We start from the raw sequence: 22,665 nt of genomic DNA, 5'->3' as shown, positions 1-22,665 counted from the left end.
CCAAAGTGAAGCCACCCGAGGAAACGTCCCTAGACATCCGCCGACTCAGTCGCGATTTTTAATCTACCAGGAGATAACTTTCGAGACGGCCGAGTACGCGCCGGCTTGAAGCGAGTCTTTTGACCCCGCCGAAAGACTGCACGTGCCGTCTGGTAAAGTGGCACCGGTTGCAAATGACGACTTCTTGTTGGTTTGAGAAGAGGTCAACAACCCAGCTGTTTTGGGGACCGCGGTCAAGCGGTGTTCGACGTGACGTCTCTTCAACTGTGTCTCTTCATCTCTTCGCGGTGATGGCACCTTCAACTGCGTTGCGCCCGCCACTTGTCCGTTTTAAAGACGATAGCCTTGCTGCGGCTACTGAAACCAAATTTTTTCTGGTTTTTGTGTCTGTCTGTCTGTCTGTCTGTCTGTCTGTCTGTCTGCCTGTCTGTCTGTCTCTCACTCGATTCAGTCGTCCGGCCAAAAGCTAAATAAATTTTGTACACAAAATCTGTACAACCTAAACCTTTCCGAGACCCGAAATCTGGTATCATACTTGTTTCCAGTGAGCATTGTGAGCATTGTTGAGCAAAACGAGAACACTGGTCATAGTTCAGGCAAAACTTCAATACATAAGGGCTACTGGGCAGTGTTCTTTTACTTGAAAGTGAAAGTGCGCTTGATATTTGCGAAAGCATAAAAATTAGCGTTAAAAACAATATTTTTGCCCCAAAATACTCAGAGCTGGCGCGAGCCTGGACCCTCGTGGCAGCGTTAGAAGTTCAGGAGTAAGAAAAAAATTGTCGGGCGATTACGATACTCCTTGATGCGATATTTGGGCGCAGCTGTCTAGCTATTTTGGCGGTGCAAAATATGATGCGGCAAATAATTTCACACGGGGATATTTGTATGGTTACAAAAAATAGTATTTGCAGTGGCTGACGAAGAACATGCGCCGGTTGCCTCGCTCATTGTTCAGCAGTCACTCGGGGTTATGGCGATGGCGGTGCGGAGCCTCCGCTCTAGCAGCTCGTTTAGCTGCAGCGGCTGACGAAGCGCACGACAGGTTGTCTCACTCGTAATTCAGCCCTCACTCATGATGGCTGCAGTGCGCTCAGGCAGCACTCACTCGTGGGTTCTCTCGACGGCAGCTATGGTGAGCCCCTGCGTCGGCGGCGCGAACTACGTCTCTGGAAGGGACCGCGAACTCGTCTTAGGAAGCGAGCGCACATCTTCGTCGCGCGGATGTTTTAGATGCGACGATCAGAGCATCTCTTGTCGGCGGCCCTGTCCTTCCTGCGTGCGTCCGTTGTTGTCCGCAGCCTTTCCACTCTCTCGCGAGGGGCATTGGATTGGATTTGATTGGCTTGGCTTGGCTTGGCTTGGCTTGACTGGGATTGGACTGGATTGGATTTGGATTGGATTGGATTAAAGTGGATTGTGTTGGATTTTGTTGCGTCATAGCCGCGGCAGACGCACTGGCGCAGGGGCGTGCCCAGGTGAGAGCGAACACACTCTCTCAAATCTGCGGGTGTGCGGCCCAGCGCGCTCTCATTCCGCCGGTGGGCGGCGCTGCGCGCGGTGCTGTGCATGTGCAGTACTCTCTCTCTCTCTGCGGTCTCCTCTCCTTCGGGCACGCTGCGCATATAACCGGTGTGCCGCTCTCCGGCGGCCTTTCGGTGGACGGTTGCTCTCCGCTTGCGCTTGAACCCCCCCTCAGCGTCGCATCACACCAGGGTTCCCGCGAGGGGAGGTGGGCGTAATTTTTTGTGCCATCACGTTTTCGCTCACTTTCAGAGAAGCGTCTCGCGCTGCCACGGCGAACCGCCCTCCCCCCCACAATTTCTCGACAGTCTTCTCCCCTGCTTTCTTTCGCTCTTCAGACTTGCCATCGTTCGTTCGATGACACCGACGGGGACGCCCCTCAGCCTAAAAACGGGCGCCAAAGGGCTGCGCCCTAAAAATTGGGGAAGCGTGCACTAAGTCGCGCACAGCTTGAACAGTAGCTAAGCTGCAGGATTTCTTTCTACGTTGAACACTGAAGGACACATCAACACTGCGCGAGCCGTGGACGCTTGGCGGTCGCAGTGAGCCACGTGCTCACGTGGGCTCGGCACTTTCTCGCTCCTGGGGGTTTTCGCGACTTTATTTATTTATTTGTTGTTTATTTATTTATTCATTTATTTGTTGTTTATTTATTTATATATTTATTTATTTATTTTCTACAACCCCAGCCCGTGCCGGGGACGCTAGGTGGTCGCCGCGATGAAGGCGCTCACGACCGCTCAGGATTTTCTTGGTCTTTTTAACGCTTTATGCGCTACGCGCCCCACATGACGGAGCTAAAACAGCTCCGCTCTTCAAAGTTTCAGTAGATCGCGCGAGCAGTGGAACGCGGGAAATTTGAATTGGCATAAGCAAACCTCCTCCATGTTTATCTTGCGAGGATCGAAATGTCGTAGAACAGCATGAGAGAGGGGCGGGAGAAAGAAGAGATGCATTTACATGCCAGGGGCGGCATAATAGTAGCATCTTTCGACGAGATTTGCAAAGAAGTGAGCAGATACGCGGTTTATGCATGCAGTTCCTTAGGGAGTGTTCTTGAGGCGGTAAACTAGCATAACCAGTCTCCGCACAAGTCCACGGAAGTATCTGAACTAAGACCGGCCACGCCAATCAGCCGCTATTATTTACACACTAAACTTTCTACGCCTTTTTTGGACGCAAAGGGTGTAAGAATCATGTCCCATGGCGAACACCTTGAAAGGGTGTTGTGGCTAAAAATGGTGTTAGGATGAAAAAATGGTGTTCGTGTGAACACCCTAAAAAGGGTGTAAGATTGCTTAACGCCCTAAGATAAGGGTGTGGGCAGCGGAGCTACGCGTGACAGTGTGGATAGGGCGAGAGCACAGCACGACATGCGGACACATTTAACAAGCACAAGTCACACTTGGACGACAAATTAATTGAGCAAGAACACCAATGGGATGCATGGGTACAACGAGTGCATACTTACTTCGAAACACATCTGGTTTTCTTGCTTTTATAGCCAGCAAAGTAAAGCCCTCCGATTGAGTCAATGAGCTTGTCGCAAAAACGAGATATTTTAGCGCTAATAGTGGAATTATGCATTTTAAGATGAGCATATACAAATCAGCATGCGGATTTGCAAAAACGTTTTTATCGTAAGGTAGTGATTATGTTCAATGGGTTATACGATTTTATATAGCAAACAAATATTCCCCGCCATTTCCAATACCCTTTAAGAATGGTGTTCATTATTTCAACACCCTTTTTCGCAAAAGAGAGCAAAGCTACAAGTTAGGGTGTTGGAAACTAAGAAAAATGGTGTCACCAGTTCCCGTCAGCTGCCATCACCAGCTGTCAGCTGTGGAGGCGTGAGCCCCCCCAGAATGGTCGCCCCTCGACGGCACGTCCCAGACGACTAAGCTAGGCCATTAGACGCGTGACCACTTGATCTGTACCTGCCTAGTTGTGTTGTGGAAGCATCCCAGGCACAACGCCGGTGTTTCCATTTTATACGCAAAGTGCACTTTCTCGGGCAATCACCCCTCTACTATACCTCGCGGCCTCCCCTCTCACACCCAGCCGGGACGCGTGCGTGTTGAAGTTCCCTATGGCGATATATAAGCCCTATGAATATTTTTCCTATAACATTTATTCCCTATGGCAATATGGTGTATTTAACGGTTAATAGGCAGTACTGTTTTATATGCTGCCTGTAAAAATGTAACTGCTCACTGTTTGTGTTTAATTAGCTTTACTTTGTCTTTTACAAGAGGTGAGATATATGCCGCCTCTAATAATGTAAATTGAGCTATATATATTTACGAACTGTTGCCCTCCTTTTTTGGTCTCATATGAAGCTAGCATGATCGAAAATAAATAAATAAATAAGAAAAAAACTGAAAACATCGTCTTCAAAGACACAATCGCGACAGACCTCGCTGATGCAGTGACAAAGCTATCTTCGGTGAACCCTTTACATGCGTGGTCTCCGGGCAAAACACACTAAGCAGAGGAACATGGTCCCACGGCCGCGTTGTGCCCACTTCGTACAGTACATCAGTCAGGCAGAGGTAAAAATAAAATCCGAAAAGATAAACAAGAAGCGACGGTCTTAATTCGGATATCACTAACTTAGTACGTGGCATCAGTCCTTGCAAAGTCGGTTTCACAAACCTGAAAATCCATAACACTACAACTTACGTTTCCGCAGGTTGACTTGACTTCAACAGAGTAGGATGCAGACTGACTTCACAAGGCTAGATGCAGGTACGACGCAGAGGGCAGTGGGGAGAGAAGTGCGCGGGGGCAAGGATTTGTCAATGCACTCTGGCCGTGATTCGGCGTAAGGCTGTCTGACATGTGGACAGAAAAATACAGAAAGGTATCTCAAAATGCAAAAAGAAGCAGTCGCCTCATTCATCGCCACAACACGGCGGAAAAGGAGAGAAATCTGCTGAAGTAAGTGTTTTCCTTCACACATTTCTCTTCATTGCCGACTTCCTGTGGCAATTGAGAGCGCCGTGTTTTCAAAGCATCAAAAAATCATAATAAAAATACCAACGTCGCGTATTACTTAAGACCCATGCGTAAATCAGCTTTTTATTCGCTTTCAGAAGCGCCGCACCAAGACACGCAAGGATAATAATCCCGCCAGCGATCAAAGCTTCTTGCCGAGGAGTTGCGCAAAGCCGTAGGGCTATTAGGCTACTGGCCCGCCGCTATGCAAAGCAGGCAAGTAGCCGAGCAAGCAGCGCGCTTTTGAGAGAACCGAGCGGAGTAATAATATTGTCACGTGGATATTTATCAAGCAGTGATCCCCTGCTTGCGGTATGCGTGATCGTAGTACAGTGTTCAATCCCCAGCGAGTGTTACGTTCCCTCTCCTTGCCAGCCAGCTGCTTGAAGACGACGACGCAAGTGTGTGGGTCCACCGCTCGCGGGCCAGAACGATTCAGCCATCTTCGCTGAGCCTCGCCGTGCTGCCTGTACTCTTCGGTGTAGCGCTACGCTTAATAAATAGGTACATCTCCATCCTGCTGGCTGCACCTCCGTCTACTAAGACGCAACAATATTGTGAAGAGAAACAAAACATTGGCACGCAAAGCAAGCAACCAATGTGCTTGCGCGAGTGCCGCACAAACCCACTGCGTTACTCATGCGCGACATGGACAAAGCTTGTAACCCCCGCCAAATCAACAAGGAAGCCACGGAAGGCGATGTCGGGTGACAAGGCAACATCGTTAGGCACAACAAGCGAGTAATATTAGAACGCGTAGGCTGGCCAATGGCGTTATACAGTGGCACTGGCGAGCCATTTGTACACCCAACCTTCGCACGAAGCTGTGGAACGCAAAGACACGCATTTAAAATATTATCTTCCAATTTCCTCGTGTCTTTCACTAAAAACGAGCACGACGCACTCAACTCGCAACTAACTTTCCTTCATATACCAATTTACACATTACTTCGATGTTGAATAATTTAAATTTATTTTTAACCAGTGGTTTTAACTAAACTACATGGACCAAGTGTCTTCCCGCTTACATTTGGCACAAAAAGAGTGCATGCGCTAAATATATGAAAGAAAATAAACAACGAAGTGTATTTTATCAAATATTCTTGAGCAGTCACCACTGAAAACAGCGAAATAGTTTGATGGAAAGAACTGTTTCCAATCTACCGCACTTCAGATGATGATGCTTAGCGGCTTCCCCTTTGTAACGGGGTGGCGTTTCAGAGCGGCCTTAGTCGTAACGCCACTGTACAATCACCTCGCAAAAAAAAATACAAAAATAAATACGTAATAAAAAATAAAATAATAAATTCAGTGCCCTTCCGCTCTGTGAAGAAGGATAACTAGCAAAGCTGTGGTGGCGAGCATCAACGTGAGCGACAATGTCCTTTTACCTGGCCGTATACGAAGGCGTACACGAAGTAAAACACGATTGTTTGTAATTTGCGATTCAGCGTAGTTCCTCCTTCATTACCTGAATGAAATGTTGTCTTATCCAGTGGACAAACATGGTGCTGTCCGTTTCCCTTTCATAGAAGCCTATGTATTGGCAGCTGCCGGGTGATGTTACAGTCGTTTTCGCGGCTAGCTGTCACACAACTTGTTTCGGGAAAGTTTCAATAAAACAAGAGCCGCATTCCGTAATGATACTCCCTCCGAAGATGGGCTTGCTTCACTGCGTAACACTCAATGTGGGAAAGCCGCCTTATAAAAACTAAGATTACGACGATCCTCTTAAAGGGGCCATGAAGACGAAATGCAAGTTGCGTTCATTCAAAAGATTGCCTCTGTAGAATCATGCTTACACCACTTTTAACGTAAACTCCGCTGAAATAAGCGGTATAATTAGGATAAAATGGAATGGTCATGCGACCCACTGGCTTGTTTCCCGCAGCAGAACCTATGATGTCATACTAGCCAGCTCTGCGATTCGCGGAGGCCGGAAGACGCAAACGCAAATTATGCAGAACTTGTAAGTTTTCCGAACGAGCTATTTTCCGATTAAATTTAGGGCACATTCTTCTATATCAGTAAGAATGGTGGGAAAAACAGTGGAAGTCATGAAAGCACACGTAACCATAGAAGTACCGATGCGCACTGATGTTGGTACTGCGTGCACTAAGATTCGTTTAGATGCACAACACTGCGGGGCTTTGGGGTTGTCTCATGCGACACTGCCCGATTGACACAAGAGACGGTGTCTTACATGACCATATTTGTCGAGCGAGCACCATGTTTCACCAAACAATTATTTTCTCCGTGAACAAAAACCCGCCAGGTTTAAATACGGCCACAAACAAACCAAAGGCAGAAAACGGTTTGCCGCATGTGTGGTGGCGCCATCTAGGATGACTAACAATAAGCAAGTGTCCGCTCCACACGAAGTTTATCTGAAAGACCTGTTCTTATGATGTCATTGCAAACGTCGTTCAAACACACGTTTTGGGGCGACAATTAAAATTTTAGCTTAAATTGATTAATTTCGCAGTGAATAAAGCATCTTTCGTTTCCCGACAAGCGCTGGGGCACTATAGAACGCGAAATCTTTCGACTAAACAAAACTCGTATTTGTCTTCATCGCCCCTTTAAAGTCGTCTTCACCTCTAAAATATGATTTGCTGCACATTATTCAAGGGGAATATAAGCCGCCGTAAAATGTGACGGCCCTAGGACTTTGTTTTCATTTTTCTTTGTGTTTTTCCATGCACTGAAGGAGTGACGCATAGTTTTACGATCCCGGGCGGTTTCTGTGGGCGCCGCTACGCTCGCTTACGATTCTTGTCTACGTCGCTCTGTTGCCGGAGACGATCTGCTGTTTCCTAGCCATACACAGCTTTGCTGTGAAAGAAAATACCTTTATGAAAATTTTGTGCTAGTCAGTCTTCTTTGATCGCATGTCTTCCCAGATTGTTCTCGGCTCTTTTCCCACCAACATTGTGACCTTCTTTTACTAACCTCTACTGCTGTCCAATCCACTTTTCCGTTAACCTTAAAGCCAAGGGGTTCCGGAAGCTGGATGGCTCCATCACTGAGGACTGGACGGATACTTTCGCACTCCGTTACAATATGTCGCATGGTTTCTGGCTCCCTGCCCCAGCCTGCGCACAGTTCGTCCTGTACCGGCTCCCGGATGAGCGTTTTTGTCCGCACCGCACCGACACCGCAGTGACATCTGGTGTTGTAGGAAATCCAGTGGGGAGTTTGATAAAAACCATAGAAGAAGCAGCAGCGCTCGTGAAAAGACGGTAGCAGAGACAAATATTTGCTTCAATGTGAGTACCGTCCATCCTAGATCAAACACAGTCCCGTTACGTACTCGTGATGCCTTCTTCCTACCTCCAACACTGTTCGATTCTCCCTCTTCGTACTTGATGACCCAGAAGCTTATTATAACCATCGACAACAGCCTTTTAACTTTAACAGCACAGCTGTTTAATCTTTTTGTTCCGCCATCGAACGTTCCGAGAAAAAATTAGAAGAAATAAATACCGAGCGCACGTCTACTTGCGCCTGGTCAGAAGCGCCCGGCGTTGGCCAGGCATGCGCGTACGCTTGCTCCACGTGAGAAGCTTGAAAAACATACCAAGTAAAAATACGGAGCGCACGTCAGCGTGCCCCTCATGAGGAGCGCATTGCGGCATCCAGCTCGACCTTCGAGAACACTCTGCCCTGCCTCGCGTGCTGTTTTCCTCCTCAATTCCCGTGCGCCCGGAGAGACGCCGACTACGCGAATCGGGTCGCCGCTTGTTATATCGCGTGCTTCCATTTTGAGAAAGATGTCAAAGCCAGCGGGCAAAATGATCCAGGCCTGACTGTCATGGAGTTCGGAAATCCATGTCAGGTGCAACAGTTAAGCGGCAACAGTTCAGCGGCAACAGCGGCAACGATTGAGGTGCAAAAGTTCAGCGGCAATAGTTCAGCGGCAAGTTCAGAAATCCATGCGAGGTGCAACAGCTGGTTCTCCGACGAAGGAAGAGGCGCCGCCAGCTCTGCTGTTTCTCCCGTCTTGCACCACTAGGGCAAACTGCGCCACCTTTTTTTGACAACACGCATTTTCGTGACAAAAACCAGGACCCTTCAGCCAAAATACTACTGTTCGTCTTGAATGAATGAATGAATGAATGAATGAATGAATTTATTCTGATACAAGAGGTCCAGCGCCTCTTGTTGGAGAACAGGAGCAGGATGAAGAAAAAGAAAACTTCGCTGGCGGTATAGAATCACTTCCCACTTCCGCACCGCCAACGGACGACTTAGTTCAGGTGATCTGAAACTTTCCAAGAAAGCTAACGAGTCTCTTGATGGTGTCTTCATGTCCGCCCCGCACACGGGCGATTTCAAGTCAGCTGCAGACATTGGCACCGTTTCCTCAAGATCAGAGGGACATGTACGTTTCCTTTTCATTTTGCAGTGGCTTACTCCAGTCTTCGTATGTGCGAACATAGTATGGCTTCTGTCTCATCATTTCCTAGTCCAGCTTGTCACGTTCCCAAATGAGGTGTTTAACGTTGGATCGGATTCCGGGCATACGGTGCTCGGGCATAAAGTTGGCGGTGTGGATATAGTGCAATCGGTCTTTTGTTGCCAAATAGTAGGATTCATTCCCACTTATCTTTAATGTTTGACGTGGTCGCATAGCCAGTCCGTGCGTTACAAACTAAGACTTTCAGGCCCCACGCAACGTCCAAATGAAAGGGTTTGTCAGATCGTGGGCTGCTTTCCTTCGGTGTCCGTTGCCGAATTTTACGACGAGCTCTCCTCGTTAGGGCGCCATCGTTGACATCCAGAGTAGGCAACGGGCCGCTAAAAGGACATGTGCTTTTGGGGGAGGGCTCGGGTGTTGATTCAAGTTCATGAGCGGCCTTGTTACCTGCGTTGTTCTGGTGTACAGGGGTCCACTCTCTGGTGTGAGGGGGAGGCAGTGTAGAGATGACGCCATAACAGCGCGTGCCGCGCTCCCCGTCACACTTTCGCCAGACGCTGCTCCTCCGGTTTTTTTCTGCCTTCGGTGTCTCGTTTTCTTGCTGGGTTACGCGGCCATAGGTACCACCGCCGCCACCAGACCACGTACCGTGCCGGATTGGCACGGATCAGTTTCCTGCAGACTCTCCGGGTCTCATCATACTAGTTTAATGAAATCCAAGGTATTTTTGTCGCTCAGTGCGCTTTCCAAACAGATTTCATGTTTACAAACAGGTTAAGTCTTCTCTTTTAGGCTTTTGTGGCATTTCTAAGCCTTATGTTCTAAGTCTCAAGATACCAAAGGCGTGCTCCAGAAGCGCCTCACCCACAGGTGCCGTCCATATTGTCACTCTTTTCAGTCGACAAGCAAGAAGAACGAAATTTCTGCAGAAGCGTTGCCAGGGGGCGGGTTCCGCACCCAAAGGCGGCAGCGGACGCCAATGACGACGCCTCTCTCAGGTCTAAGGAACTGGACGGCCACCATCGGCGGCATGTATTCCGGGTGCCCGGAGTAAGGAAAGAACTCGGTTCGGAAACCCTGGTAAGGCGAGTAGGCCACTGGACCGATGTATTCGCGGTCCGCTGGCGTGTCTCCGTCGCAGTGAAGGAGCAGAAGTCCAGGTGCCACCATTGGCCGCAACGCCGCCGGTAGCGTGCGGGAGACCTCTCGCGGCAATATTGGCTCAGGGTTCCAACCCGTCACGTGGGCGAACTGGATGAAGACGCACGGACTTTGTCTCTTGTAGCCGAAGTTCTGAGCAGCCGTGCACTGGGGCGCGATAGTATTTACATCGAAAAAGCACGCCTTTCCATACTTGTTTTGTCGGGTGGAGCACACAGTCATGTTTTTCTTGTCTCCGAATGGGCCATAGTGGTAGCCCGCAACCAGCTGCCTTAGCTGAGCGTAGAGATTGATCCATCCAGGAATCTCGTCCCGGGGGCCATCGGCGCTGAACCTGCAATTGAGGGTGTGCAAAGATAAGAAGACAAAAAATATGGGGGCAATCATTGTGCGCTCCTCAATTTCTTGGATTGAAGAATTCTGTTCTCCCCTTACTCTACAGCTCCATGAACCCTCGCTAACAAAATGAACTTTCTGTAAGCCTGGAACAAAACGCTGGCTAATTCCTGATCACCAAAAGTTTTGCGTTGCAAGCGACTTGCTGTGCTAAGGGATTCCGAACTCTGAAGACCTGGGTCAGTGACACAACGCCTAATTTTCCAGTGTGATCTGAGAAACATGTTTTCTCTTCTCTCTTGTAGCTCCACCCTTTGGTAGCCGTTATATTACTCTGGAGGTCGCCCTACTGTCATATTCCGCATTCCATGACTATTCCAATTTTATTCTTTCGCTTAACATGAAGTGAGTGTTTCTCATGATGTATAACAAATTCCTTTGCAATCTATGACGCTCGTTTCATATTCCAATGTCTTCTGCCTGTTCTCCTCTTTTCGAAACACTTTTGAACTGACCCAAATTTTGTTTCAGACTGCTTAGTAAGAAGCTCCCCGTTTCTACCCATAGTGTAGCCTCTGAAGTACCCATTTGTTTTATTGGCATTCATAACGTATTCCTCATTATTTGACATTAATTCTTCAGAGCGGTTCACCTATACCAATCCTGCAACTTTTGTTTTTTCACTTACTCTATATCGCTATTAAGGAAACCAGCAACCAGTTACGCGTCCTTTTGGCTTATTGTCTTGCTCAGCTGCATACGAAAGCCATAGAAAAGATGATAGATTCCAGAATGACATGGTTAAGAGAGCAGGATGGTTCATCCCCATGAAATAAATGGCTTCCGTCAGAACCGATCGGTGATAGACAACATCATTAATCTAGTGTCCTCACTCGAAGAACCACTCAGTCCTGGCTGCACATTATCCGCAATCCTCCTGGAGGTAAAGCGCGCTTTCAATTCAGTCCTCCAAACAGCTATTCTTGTCGCTCTTGAAGATCATGGCTTCGGGGGAAGGTTATATACATGGATGGCAGACTACCTTGATGGGCGACATCTTTTCTTGTATGCTCCAGACGGCCCATCTTCTCATTGCGCCGTACAAAATGGGTGCGCCACGTGCAAAGTGCCGTACTAAGCCCGTTACTGTTCATCCTGGACCTCATTTTCATCGAGAACCCTGCTGCGTGGAGTGAAGATCACGCTGTACGCAGATGATCTCTGTCTGGTGGGCTCCCCGTTTACGACAAAATAAACAGGAGCACTTGCAGAAAGCCCTCCAACATCTCTAGATACCTCGGAGCCCGCGGCTTTCAACTTTCACCAGATAAAGCCGGGGCCATGGCCTTTACACGGAACACTATGGATCGCTTCCATTGATTTTAGGCGGCCGCATCCTTTCATATGCAAAAGTATATAAACTTCTACGAATTTTATTAGATGGCAACATGACCTGATCACCCGATGTTGAACAAATTTTTGAGGGCGCTAAGTTTTTTAAATTACCAGCGAGTTCGCGCTGGGGCAGTGATTTCCATTCAGTGGTTATGTTGCACGAGAGCGATGTGGATGGAGTGCTTCGCTACAGCCTCCTTATTCTACGTAAAACACACTCTTAATCTGGATCCACATAAGATCCACTTAGTAACTGGAACTTTTTTGCAAAAAAGTTCCACTTATATATTTGGAACCGTGTTCCATATACCCTGAAAATGTAAGTGGAACAGTGCACCACATATTTTTGCAGCTAAATTATCTGGATCGGCGTTCCAAATAAAAGTATACGGATCACTGTTCCAAATAACCGGGTAGTGTAAGTTACTGGAACACTGATCCACGTAAAATGATTATGGATTTATCCGGCGCGCCGTTCCAGGTACCTTCAGACCAGCTGTTTATATAAAACGGTGTTCCGATAGACGTTGAGAAGCTGTCTATGGGACTCCACTTTTCCAATATATCTGCTTTCCTGTTGGTATAAACTGAGGTCATTTGCCAGGCTGGCGGATGCATTGGTATCAGAAAGAAACCGCAAGCACCATTCTAACGAAGCCTTGATATATGGCCCACAGTGATACCAACAATTGGAAAACAGAAACCGCCGCAGCAGTGTGGTCCCTGACAGTTCCCAATAGTTGCCTATCGGAGCACAGTTTTATATAAAAGCTGGTCTGAGATACCAGGAGCGGCACACAGAGACTTTGGCTTCATCCGCCGCATCCTGTTCTGGGTTTTGGCTGCATGTAAAAGAAACAAGACTCGCATTAAAATACATACCAAACCAACTATTAGCACTGATACAATGCTTTTCAAAGCACTAAGCAAATTTTATTCGCTGGTATTATTGCGTACATTTGAGATACGGAGACATATCTGTTTCCACTTCGGCAGAAAATGACCAGCGTACAGGATCAAATAACAAAACGATATCAAGTGGCCAAAACGATCTAAGTGGCATTTTCCTATTTTCGCTAATATTTACAATTCTTTTTTGCTAAAAAAACATGGGTAATAAAGATGGCTGTAAGCGCAACCACGTCACAAACATACTTGTACATCTACCCTCGCACTAACTCAAAAAGCATTACACAACAGTGAGCATAAAATATGCTGTTTTATCACATGAAATCAGGTACCGCAAATGCGGAAGTACCCACAGCGCTTGCCATACCATGTTTACGCATCCCGGTTCTAAAATATGAAGTTTGCTATTAAATTGTAGGGAAAAGCCAAAAATACAAGACATACACGGTTGGATTATCACAAGACCTGCAAGAATGTCGGAAAAGGACGCCGGAGCCAATACTAACAATATAACATTTGCACAGAAAAACGTACCGGAAGCATGTGGCACTATCACAACTAAAACACACCATATATCAATATCACGCTAACTGTAGCCAAAACGGACTATATACGCGCCCTGAAAAAGCCTTTCACTGAAGCCGCGTTGCTTCCCCGACAATATGTGGCTATTTAAAATACTTTAAAAAAAAAACTCATAGCACTTAGTGTGAATCTTACAAACTTTTTCAAACCAGATAGCTCGGAGCATGTTACGCATTTTAAAATTTAACAAGCAGCCTAACTCTAAAGACGTTATTAATTCCCTCAAGAACAATTCAGACATCCCATTGACCAAGCCAGGTAGCGTTGAAACATACAGGGAACCAATTTTACCAAGCGAACGTGGAAGCATTTTTCCAGCAGGAACATTTATCTCAGGTAAAATTCACATTTGCGTGCTATACAAACCCTACTATCATGACGACAGCATGCTTGTGACCAAAGCACTGCCTCTAACAAGCAAGAAATGCATCTTAGTCCAAAGTAAACAACTTTTTCAAGCCAAATATGTATATTTCGCATTGTTCTAGGGCTTAGGTGTCGGCTAAGATACAGTACAAAAATTGATTAATAAAGCCCCAAACCGTCTGTGTAAATAATTACTCTCACGTTTGCATCCATCAACAGCAGCACTGCCATGGAAAAAAATTCGAGCTGCACTTGAATAATAAAAACGTTACAGTGCAGTGCCATTAACTACATTAACAGAGTAACAGAGTAGCTGAAAAGGCAGCCTGCGCTTTGTGCCAATGAAAAATTGCAAAGGAAAGCACGACTTCACTTTTGCAATTGACATGCCGCTTGCATCTACCAATCATTTGAACCACAACATATGTTTCCGAATAGGCTTCAACGTCTAACAATAATTTAAAACCCCAAGTAGAGTGACCACATCAAGTCTTTCAACAGAGCTTTCAACTTAAATGACACCAGGCCACCGTTAAATGGCCAAGCACTCTCTGCAAAAGTCCCAAGAACTCTCCAAAGTCGCATAAGTGTCAGGAGATTAATATGAAATATACGGCGAGGAGGAGAATGACCACATCTTGATGTGACAACGCAGGCGGAAAATCCATGACGTGTTTCTTGCAGACAATATTTACGCTGCCATTTTCTTCTCTCAAAATAACTGGACCTCGAGAATAACTGGACCACGTCATGTACCTTTAAGGAAGGAAGAAGAAAATTTTGTTAGACGATGGCTTTAAATGAGTGAGTTGCTTAGGATACCCCTTTTATAGCACAGTAATCGATTGAAATATCAGCGATTTCTTGGTTTCTTTTCTGGCAATGCTGCTAACAATGTACAAAAAATATTAGCACAGACTGTCAATGGCCGTTCTCTAATTCTGGAAAGCAACCGCACTGGGCGTGGTCGTGGGGCCGTATTATCACAGCAGCAACTCTCAATGTGAAAGCGAAATGTTTGCAAAAATTGAATGCAAAATAATAGCTTTTTGTCCACATGTTGCAGCATCCGAAACAGGCTGAATGTGAAGGTATTTCCCAATATTGGAGTTCACGATTTATTATTAATAGTAAGATTTTGCTACAAAGAAAACTACCACAAATTCAGTCCCGCAAAAATAAAATGCCAGCTTTAATAAACACTACCATAAATTGAGTCCCACAAATATAAAATGCCAACTTACCCAACTAAAATTAAGATGCAGACGTTCCTGGCAGGGCCTCCTCGGAGTGCATTTCCAGGAAAGTTTTGCCAACGCGTTTCCAAAAGCTCTTACTGTCGTTTTCACCTACAGGTCAAGTTGTCTCTGAAATGGTGTTCCGAAGCCATTACGTATATTGCAACTACCTAAAAAGGGACCATCAAAGTTCCAGAACTGGGAGTGCGTACTTACTTTTAGAATGCAATGATTTCATCCCGTACAACGGCTTTCATGTGGTTCCTTTTTGTGAACACACGCCTTCAATAACCAGGAAAATGGCAGTATGCATTCCTTGTTCCATTGTTTTAAGTCCCGGTCCGGCCTATTTCCTAGAAAATAAAAACAGTATAAAAATATCGAAGCATAAATTTACGCTTCCCTCTAAGAAGGGAGTACTACAAGATCTCGTACAATGCCTGATTAGTTGTGCTATTTTGCAGCACGAGCCCTGGTAACGTTTTCAGGCGAAACAATTTTAAATATAAAAATATTTAAACATTTTGGGGCTCACCTGTCATTGCTCCATGCGGAGTGGTGAACGTCTGTATAATACGCAACACTCAAGAGGCACTCTTTCGTGGCTTTATGACTTCCACAATGCATTCATAATCTGCCACACTTGTCACGACGACGCCTCGGCGTGCCGAAGATGTCTTCAGCCACAGTGAATGCCACAGCCATGATTTCAGAGGTATATGTAAGGAATGGAAATAATTCGTTTTAATTTCTGTTCTTCAGACAAAGGAAAACAATTGTCGCAAACTACCAGTGTAGAGACAAATGTCTTCACAGTCAGCCATCTGGACAGTCAGTCAGCCATCAGTCAGCCATCTGGACAGGTTATACAGATCGAATACATAATGTAGCAATCTGCTTTCGCAGTATATTTTCTAAGTTCAAGGAAGCACAGAAATGGGTTAATGTTGGGTGCACATAGTGATGCAAGAACTTATCACCTGAGCGTTGTCGGAAATTATTTCGACTCTCGGGTTACCACCGACATTGACGGCATAAAAATGCAAGAGTGGCTTATTTCTAACGCGATTCGTGAAGTAGCAACCACTAATTATGCATATTGGATAATTATCCTGAAGTCTCAAGTAACCACTGACATTAACAGCATAGAAACGGCAGCACACTTTCTATATACCCGCTGCGTGTTTCCACATTTCTTTCCCTCTACAAAAGAAACGTTTGTTACTGCGGTACTGCTAAGACAGCAACTGTCCCTTCCATTTCTCTACACTTCAGGCAATGTTATTTAAAATAGATCATCTCAATTGGTCAAAGGAATTGGAAGAAACATGGAACATAAACATGAAACATGGAATCATGGAACAGATAAACGTAAGATGACGCCTTGAAAACACATCAACACAACTCGAAATAGCGTCTACCTTGCGCGCAACGGGCAAGGTCGAAGACTCTCGGTCTGGTAAGCACACTAAATGCATTCTACTCAGCAGACTAACACAACGCCGCAATTACCACGCAAGTTTTAAAAATACCAATAAATCTAAGGACGGACGCTCCGACAAACTCGCTTGGAAGTTGTACACGTGTGCACGCGCGATTATCGCGAGCGACTAACCCGAGAAGATTCGCTACCGCAGAGATACACAGCAACCGTCAATATACAACGCAAAGCCACACAGTAAGGGAAAATCCAATCATGAAACGCGCAAACCAGCAACTTCCTTATAGCAATGGCTAACGTACGCAGTCAGAAATGTCCAGCCGACTCTGACCCACGAACACGGAAGTTTTGGTAAATTACGGCTGCAAACGTTTCTCCAACACAAAATGTTACACGCCGCGACCACAAGCATGGACGACACACGAACGGGCAGAGAGGCGGTATGTTTATTGGACGCAGTTAACAAGGATGTCACTGAACAACAACCATTACTAGCACATAAATAAGCAGCACTGACCTTTTTGCCCCTCCTGGCAAAACTCCACTTCGTAGAACAGGAAATACAGCCCGGGGATATTAAAAAATTCGCAGTTGCACGCCGCAATCAACCCAATCAAACCATCAAACTGCTAACGGCGCTAACGGTTCTCGCCAGCGTGACCGAGAATTTCTTTAGTAAATATCAGGCGCATCGCGCGAGCAATTGAGAAACCCGCTTGGGAATGCCACTGGTTGCGCTGCATGCGGAAGACCGTAAAATTAGCGGAGGGAATCCTGGAAGATGGGAGCGCTGCTGTCGTTTAAAGTGTTGACGCAGTCCCGATTTTTATCCGACGTCGTCGTACCCGTTGCAGCCCCACTGTACCGTGAATCAACGCAAAGACAGCTCTGCCGTGCTGCTGCTGACGCATGCGCATGGAATGCGCTACTGGAGTGGCGGTCTTTTCCTCATGGCTTCGGCAAACTTTCGTTCTCGCGGAGGCTTTGGCTAGAGTGAACTAGAATACTAGTTCACTCTACTTTGGCGATGCGCCCCCATAAGAGTTCATACAAACTCTGCACACGTGATGGCTTTTATTTGATTCGGAAAACGGCCATATGCGTCTAAGCGGACGTTTACGCCCGCTGAGGCTGAAACAAAGCTCAGATAATAGCCGCGTTAGCGCGTTAATACTGGCTAAAGGGCGTGGCTTCATTTACTGCTTTTCTTGACAACAAGCCTTTCCGTAGTCAATAACATATACTGCGACGCTCTTAGATACCCACGTTATATAAAGCTACTTACAGCTAATTAGCGAGTAATAATACATCGGCCCGTTTCCCAGCCCTTTTCCCTCCTGAACACCAATACTACAGGAAAAAAGCAAGTGGTGAAGCAGCTGGAGAAGGCGGATCATTCAATGAACTTCAGTTACTATGAGAAGGCACAACAACAGCAAGTAAACTCTGCGCATTTTTGCCGTTACTGCACAGCATAATTAGGAATTACAATGTCAGTTCAGCATTAACACATACAAAATAATGCAGGTATCACATGGTATATTTAGTTGTCCAAGTTTAGTTCCGTTCACCCAGTCAACCGCTCCCTGCAAAGAGGCTTTTGTTTTTGCTTGTGGAAATTAAAAGGGGCTCACCTGTGAGCATTCCTATCGGACTTACTACGTCATGACCAACGGACTTAAAAACCATCGTGCACCAATATGAATAGTTTTACAAATACATACCGATATCCACAACGGCCTAGTTTGCTTATTTTAGATATATGTCGCTTCTCTACTGAAACAAAGAAATAAAACTCTCGCATGGTAGACCGCTAGCGCCTTCCAGTGAAGACTGGATAAACCAAAATGCGTTTCTTGCTTTTTTTTATCTCTGCAAAGAAATGATATACAGCAGACGAACCCGATGGGACCATAAATATGTATTCGTATTATCCGAAATTTGTCTTAAGCGGAGGTGTATTGCATTGTGGTCGTTACAAGAGAAAAATGTTGTGGTTCTTAATCAGTGTTCGTTTTAACCAAGTTCGTCTTAACGAGGGTCTACTGTATTTCTAGAAGAAGCAAACCGGGTCGTTAGTGTCATTTCTGTGAATTTGTAAAACTTCTTGTATCGGTACATGGTGCTTTTGAACTAGTAAGTCTCATGAATTTGCGTCATGAATTAGTGAGTCCCATATGAATTGGATCAGGTGAGTCACCCTTAATAGCATGCACGAGACGAAAAATGCTAACGAACATCCAAGCATATATAACTGCATGCGTGACATGCTGCGTGCAGTGTGAAATGCGGCACAGTCGGTTAACACTATGTATATACCGCATCATGGCATAAATAACGTGGACTAAGTACCTATTTTACAGCAGATTGTAGCCATTTATACGTTCCTGTAAAGCACTTAAATATGTGCACGTACTACAACACAGCGAGCTGATGGCTGAGCATTGAGCAAAAAACAATGTTTCTGCGACGCTTTGTGAACCAAATGCAGAACATGCAATAGTCTCAACAACTGTATATATTTCTTTATGAGGTATCCACAAAAGCCCAATGAATTCTTCAGCACTACCGCGGCTCTGTCCCAAACGCAGAAGGAGAACCTGAGGACATCTGGTCCTTCTCAAATTCAAGTCATTGGTGATTTCAGACGTACTGCGCGTCTGCAATTAGCAAAAGACGATATTCACTAAAGCGGTTTCAGCGCCGCAGACAACCTGAGAGGGGTTCGTGGAATTTCTATTTTCGCTAAGATACCCTTTTCTAGCACCTTTCATGCTTTGTACGGTGTTGTTATAGCAGTGGACATACTTTTTTCTGCCAAATAACGTCACTAAAAATACGTCTTAGCCGTCTTATATAAGTAAACTGCTCTAAGACAGTTCCATAGATATCGATGAAGTTTATTAAATTTTATGTGGTGCGTGCGTGTGTGTGTTTATGTGTGGGTGCGCGGGTGTGCGTCCGTGTCTGTATCTATGTCTGTGGGCGTGTGCGTGCAAGTGCTTGTGCGTGCGCTTGTGCGCCAAAGCGCGTCAGACATATATGTGGTTCATTGTTCCAGTTAATGCACGATTCAGTGCATACTTCACTGCAGCGCACAAGTTATGTGGAACAAGACACGAGCAAAAAATATACAAAAGCACTGTCCAAAATTTTTACTGGGACATAAGTGGAACAGTAACTGGAACGGCCGACAGCGCATCCCCTCATTTATTCGGTTCCACATAATAACCACAAACCTAAAGAAAACAAATGCACAGTTCCAGATAAGATCCACTTATATCTCTCGTTCCAGTTATTCTTCGTTTAGATCCAGATAAAAATATGTGGATCGCCCCGTTTAACTGGAACTTACATGGAACCAGATTAAGAGTGCATCTACGACAAGCGAGAAAACCCTTCAGGCGGCCAGAAACAACAATATACGCCACGTGCTACTATTAAGGGAGATACTTATTCCCCATAAACGGGAAAATTGTGGTGTGTTCGATTGTTGGTTTGTTTGTTTGCTGCATGTCTTTCACTCATTTCAACTACACGGACGTAGAGAACCCATGTTTGAATACGAAGTACATATACGCGGGACCGTTCCAAACAATGGCTGATACGTGCCCACATTATAAAGCACAAACGAAGCCTCAGGTATATCTAAGGCAGAGCACGTGTACATAAGCAAGAGCTCCAGAGTTTCTGTAATTAAAATGCATTCTCGATCGATTCTTCTAAGGCGAAAGGAAAAACCATGCGTTAGAACTGTATCGCAGAGAAGGGAGATAAAAGGAAAAGTGAAAACGAAGATGTCGTCTCGTATTATATTCTAACCAGAACAAAAATGGCTGTGCCTTAGATCCGCTGACCTCGGATATGCAAAGCTTGGCTTAGCCTGGTTGAGTCTTGGTTTCGCTTGATTTAGCTGTATTGCCAACCATGTCTTAAAGCCGTTCGGTTCCCTTCAACGCTCACAGAAGGAGGCCGGGCTAACGCGACGTTAATTCATGGCGAACGCACCATTCCTCTTCGCCTGGCGCGAGACGAGACGAGTCGACGAATCACGGCAGCAGCGACGGTGGCGACCACTCTCGGCGGCCGCAGGCGCCAACAGCGGGCCTGGCGAATCCCGCGATGCGCTTCGATGGGTGTGTCGCCGGGGGTGTGTCTCCGGTCAAAAGGTCATTTGCGCATCCTCCATGAAACCGCTGGACGAAAGTCCAGCGGTTTTCCAGCCCTGCTTTTAAATCAAACGATGCGGAAAAAGACACGCGCTTTCCCAACTGATGTCGCGCGAGCAGCGCTAAATCAGGGTAATTCGACTGCATTCAACAAACCTCCACTACAAGTTCAGGGGAGGTGGAAGAGTGTGAAGGCTGCGAGGAGGAGTGAGGAAAGGAAGTTACGTGGCAGGGGTAGCAGGAGGCTATCGTGCTTCTGTAACAACTGCAGTGAAGGAAGGCTTACGCGCTCAATTTTTCAGAAACGCGACAAATAATAACTGGTCCTCACCAGATGAGATCTTGACCTGGCTTGGACCGCGGAAAGAAGGTTAGGGCTGAGGGCTTGTCAGTCCCCATGGTCGTTTTTCCGGTAGAGGTGCTGATGGTCCGGCTGGTCGCCCTTCCTGTGGAGAGCTGGGAGCCCACGACCACGACCACCAGCAGGGTGACGAAAACCAGTCCAAAGACAAGCCACCTGACAGGGAGCTTGAAACAGCAACATCTGGACTTCGCAGGAGCGCGTGGTGTCACTGTGGATGGCGCTCCAGGCACCGAAACCGTTTGCAGCTCGACCTGTTGAAGCAAAACAACGCCGACCACAACGCCCAGACATCATTTCCCAGCAGTGAACGAGGAACTAAGCGCATTCTACCCGCATGGTCGATGCTAAAGGACCGTTAGGGAAAATCATATATAAATACACATGTCCTTGGATTGTTTTCAGTTGCTGGCACTGCTACCACCCACATGTTTCGGAACGATACGAACTATGAAGAAAACCCTTTCTTTTTCTGGTGTTGGCACTCAACTTGTTGGATGCAGTTGTCACGTATAGGTAGTCTGATGAAGGTATGCATGGTGCCGAAGGTATAACTGCCAGAGAGGTCACATAAGCCTATGTAGCCGTCCCTTCAGGCTTCGAACGGGAATCGGCTGCGCAGGGTGAAATAAAGGAGCTGGCACCAAACTCCCCCGCTCAAGTCGAAGTTGCGTACAGCCCGTGCGAACGCCCGCTCTGTTACCCATGTGAGAGACTTTATCACCCCTTCCAGCTTTGCGTGACGCCTGTTTATCCGTGGTGTAGCGTGAGGCTTTGGCTTTGATTCATAAGTGGGTTCAGTGCAGGCCTAAAGTGAGGTCTAGGAATGAGGTGTGCAAATTTATGGAGCATTCAGTTGTAGGGATGCTCCAAGCAAAGAGATGCTCGCTGTCTTTGAAAAAATGTAAAGCTCTTTTTATAATTTGGTCTGTTGGTATAAAGCTGAAGTTAGGGGTATTTCAAACTTCTTTAACAACCCAAGCTATGTGTTAAAATATAAAATCTATTTGTAAAAAAGAAGCAAGGGCTTGTTGAAGTATTACAGATAGCAAATCCAGCTGTCTAAAATGCTAAGGCACACATAGGCGAAGTTTCTTTGTTGATTAAACGTAGCCATTTCTTGAAGCGCTAGGAATGAAAGCGGACAACTTCTGGCCATGTAGCCGCACCGGTTACGCATAAGACAAGTTATGCAAACCGAAGTTCATGTGTTTGGCCCCCAACGTGGGCGCGCCTTCTTCATTAATTTTTTGTAATATCTAGAAAATAATTTATTCCAGTTCTGAAAAACACTCAAGCTACTGGCCTGCGCTTCCGTTTGCGCGCACGCTCAAAAAGAGAGGCGCAAACCCTTTCTGCAGAATCCTGTGATGTAGGCTCGGGTAAGCTCATGGCCGCACCACTGCAGAGCTTCCCAGAGTGCCGGACGGGAGCTCCTCTGCGGGCACAGGTCTCACTCGAGCTTCGGAAGACCTACGAAAGCAGAAAAAAATGCAGTTCCTTTCCACAATGTGAAGAAGGATGACCAGCGAAGCTCTCGTGCGCAATGTTAGAGCAGTCTCAGCGGCTCATTATCATCATCATCATTCATCAGCCTATCTACGTCGACTGCAGGGCAACGACCTCTCCCATACATCTCTAATTATCGCGGTCCTGTCCTAACTGTTACGAATTTATCCCCGCAAATTTCGTGATCTCATCTGCCCATCTACCTTCCTGCCGCCCCCAGCCACACTTGCCTTCTCTAGGTAATGGTTCCC

At 46.3% G+C, this 22,665-nt stretch overlaps 1 protein-coding gene and 1 long non-coding RNA gene across 2 annotated transcripts; both read right to left on the bottom strand.

Moving 5' to 3' along the window:
* Positions 1 to 8,695: 8,695 nt before the first annotated feature.
* LOC144139542 (sodium/potassium-transporting ATPase subunit beta-2-like) lies at positions 8,696 to 22,650 on the bottom strand. Its single transcript, XM_077671852.1, has 3 exons — positions 22,256 to 22,650; positions 20,876 to 21,159; positions 8,696 to 10,439 (listed from the first exon to the last, which is right to left on the bottom strand). Exons 1-3 carry the CDS (start codon positions 22,295 to 22,297, stop codon positions 9,839 to 9,841), a joined length of 927 nt encoding a protein of 308 aa, XP_077527978.1. The 5' UTR covers positions 22,298 to 22,650; the 3' UTR covers positions 8,696 to 9,838.
* LOC144139541 (uncharacterized) lies at positions 13,497 to 16,616 on the bottom strand. The gene is made up of 4 exons (XR_013316255.1): positions 15,470 to 16,616; positions 15,151 to 15,287; positions 14,941 to 15,063; positions 13,497 to 14,452 (listed from the first exon to the last, which is right to left on the bottom strand). It is a non-coding gene; the product is annotated as an uncharacterized LOC144139541 (long non-coding RNA).
* Positions 22,651 to 22,665: the final 15 nt, after the last annotated feature.

Source organism: Haemaphysalis longicornis, unplaced genomic scaffold (genome assembly GCF_048455015.1).
Source record: "Haemaphysalis longicornis isolate Haplotype H1 unplaced genomic scaffold, Haemaphysalis longicornis Haplotype H1 scaffold_5, whole genome shotgun sequence".
Taxonomy (NCBI): domain Eukaryota; kingdom Metazoa; phylum Arthropoda; class Arachnida; order Ixodida; family Ixodidae; genus Haemaphysalis; species Haemaphysalis longicornis.
This window is presented reverse-complemented; position numbering and strand designations above follow the sequence as displayed.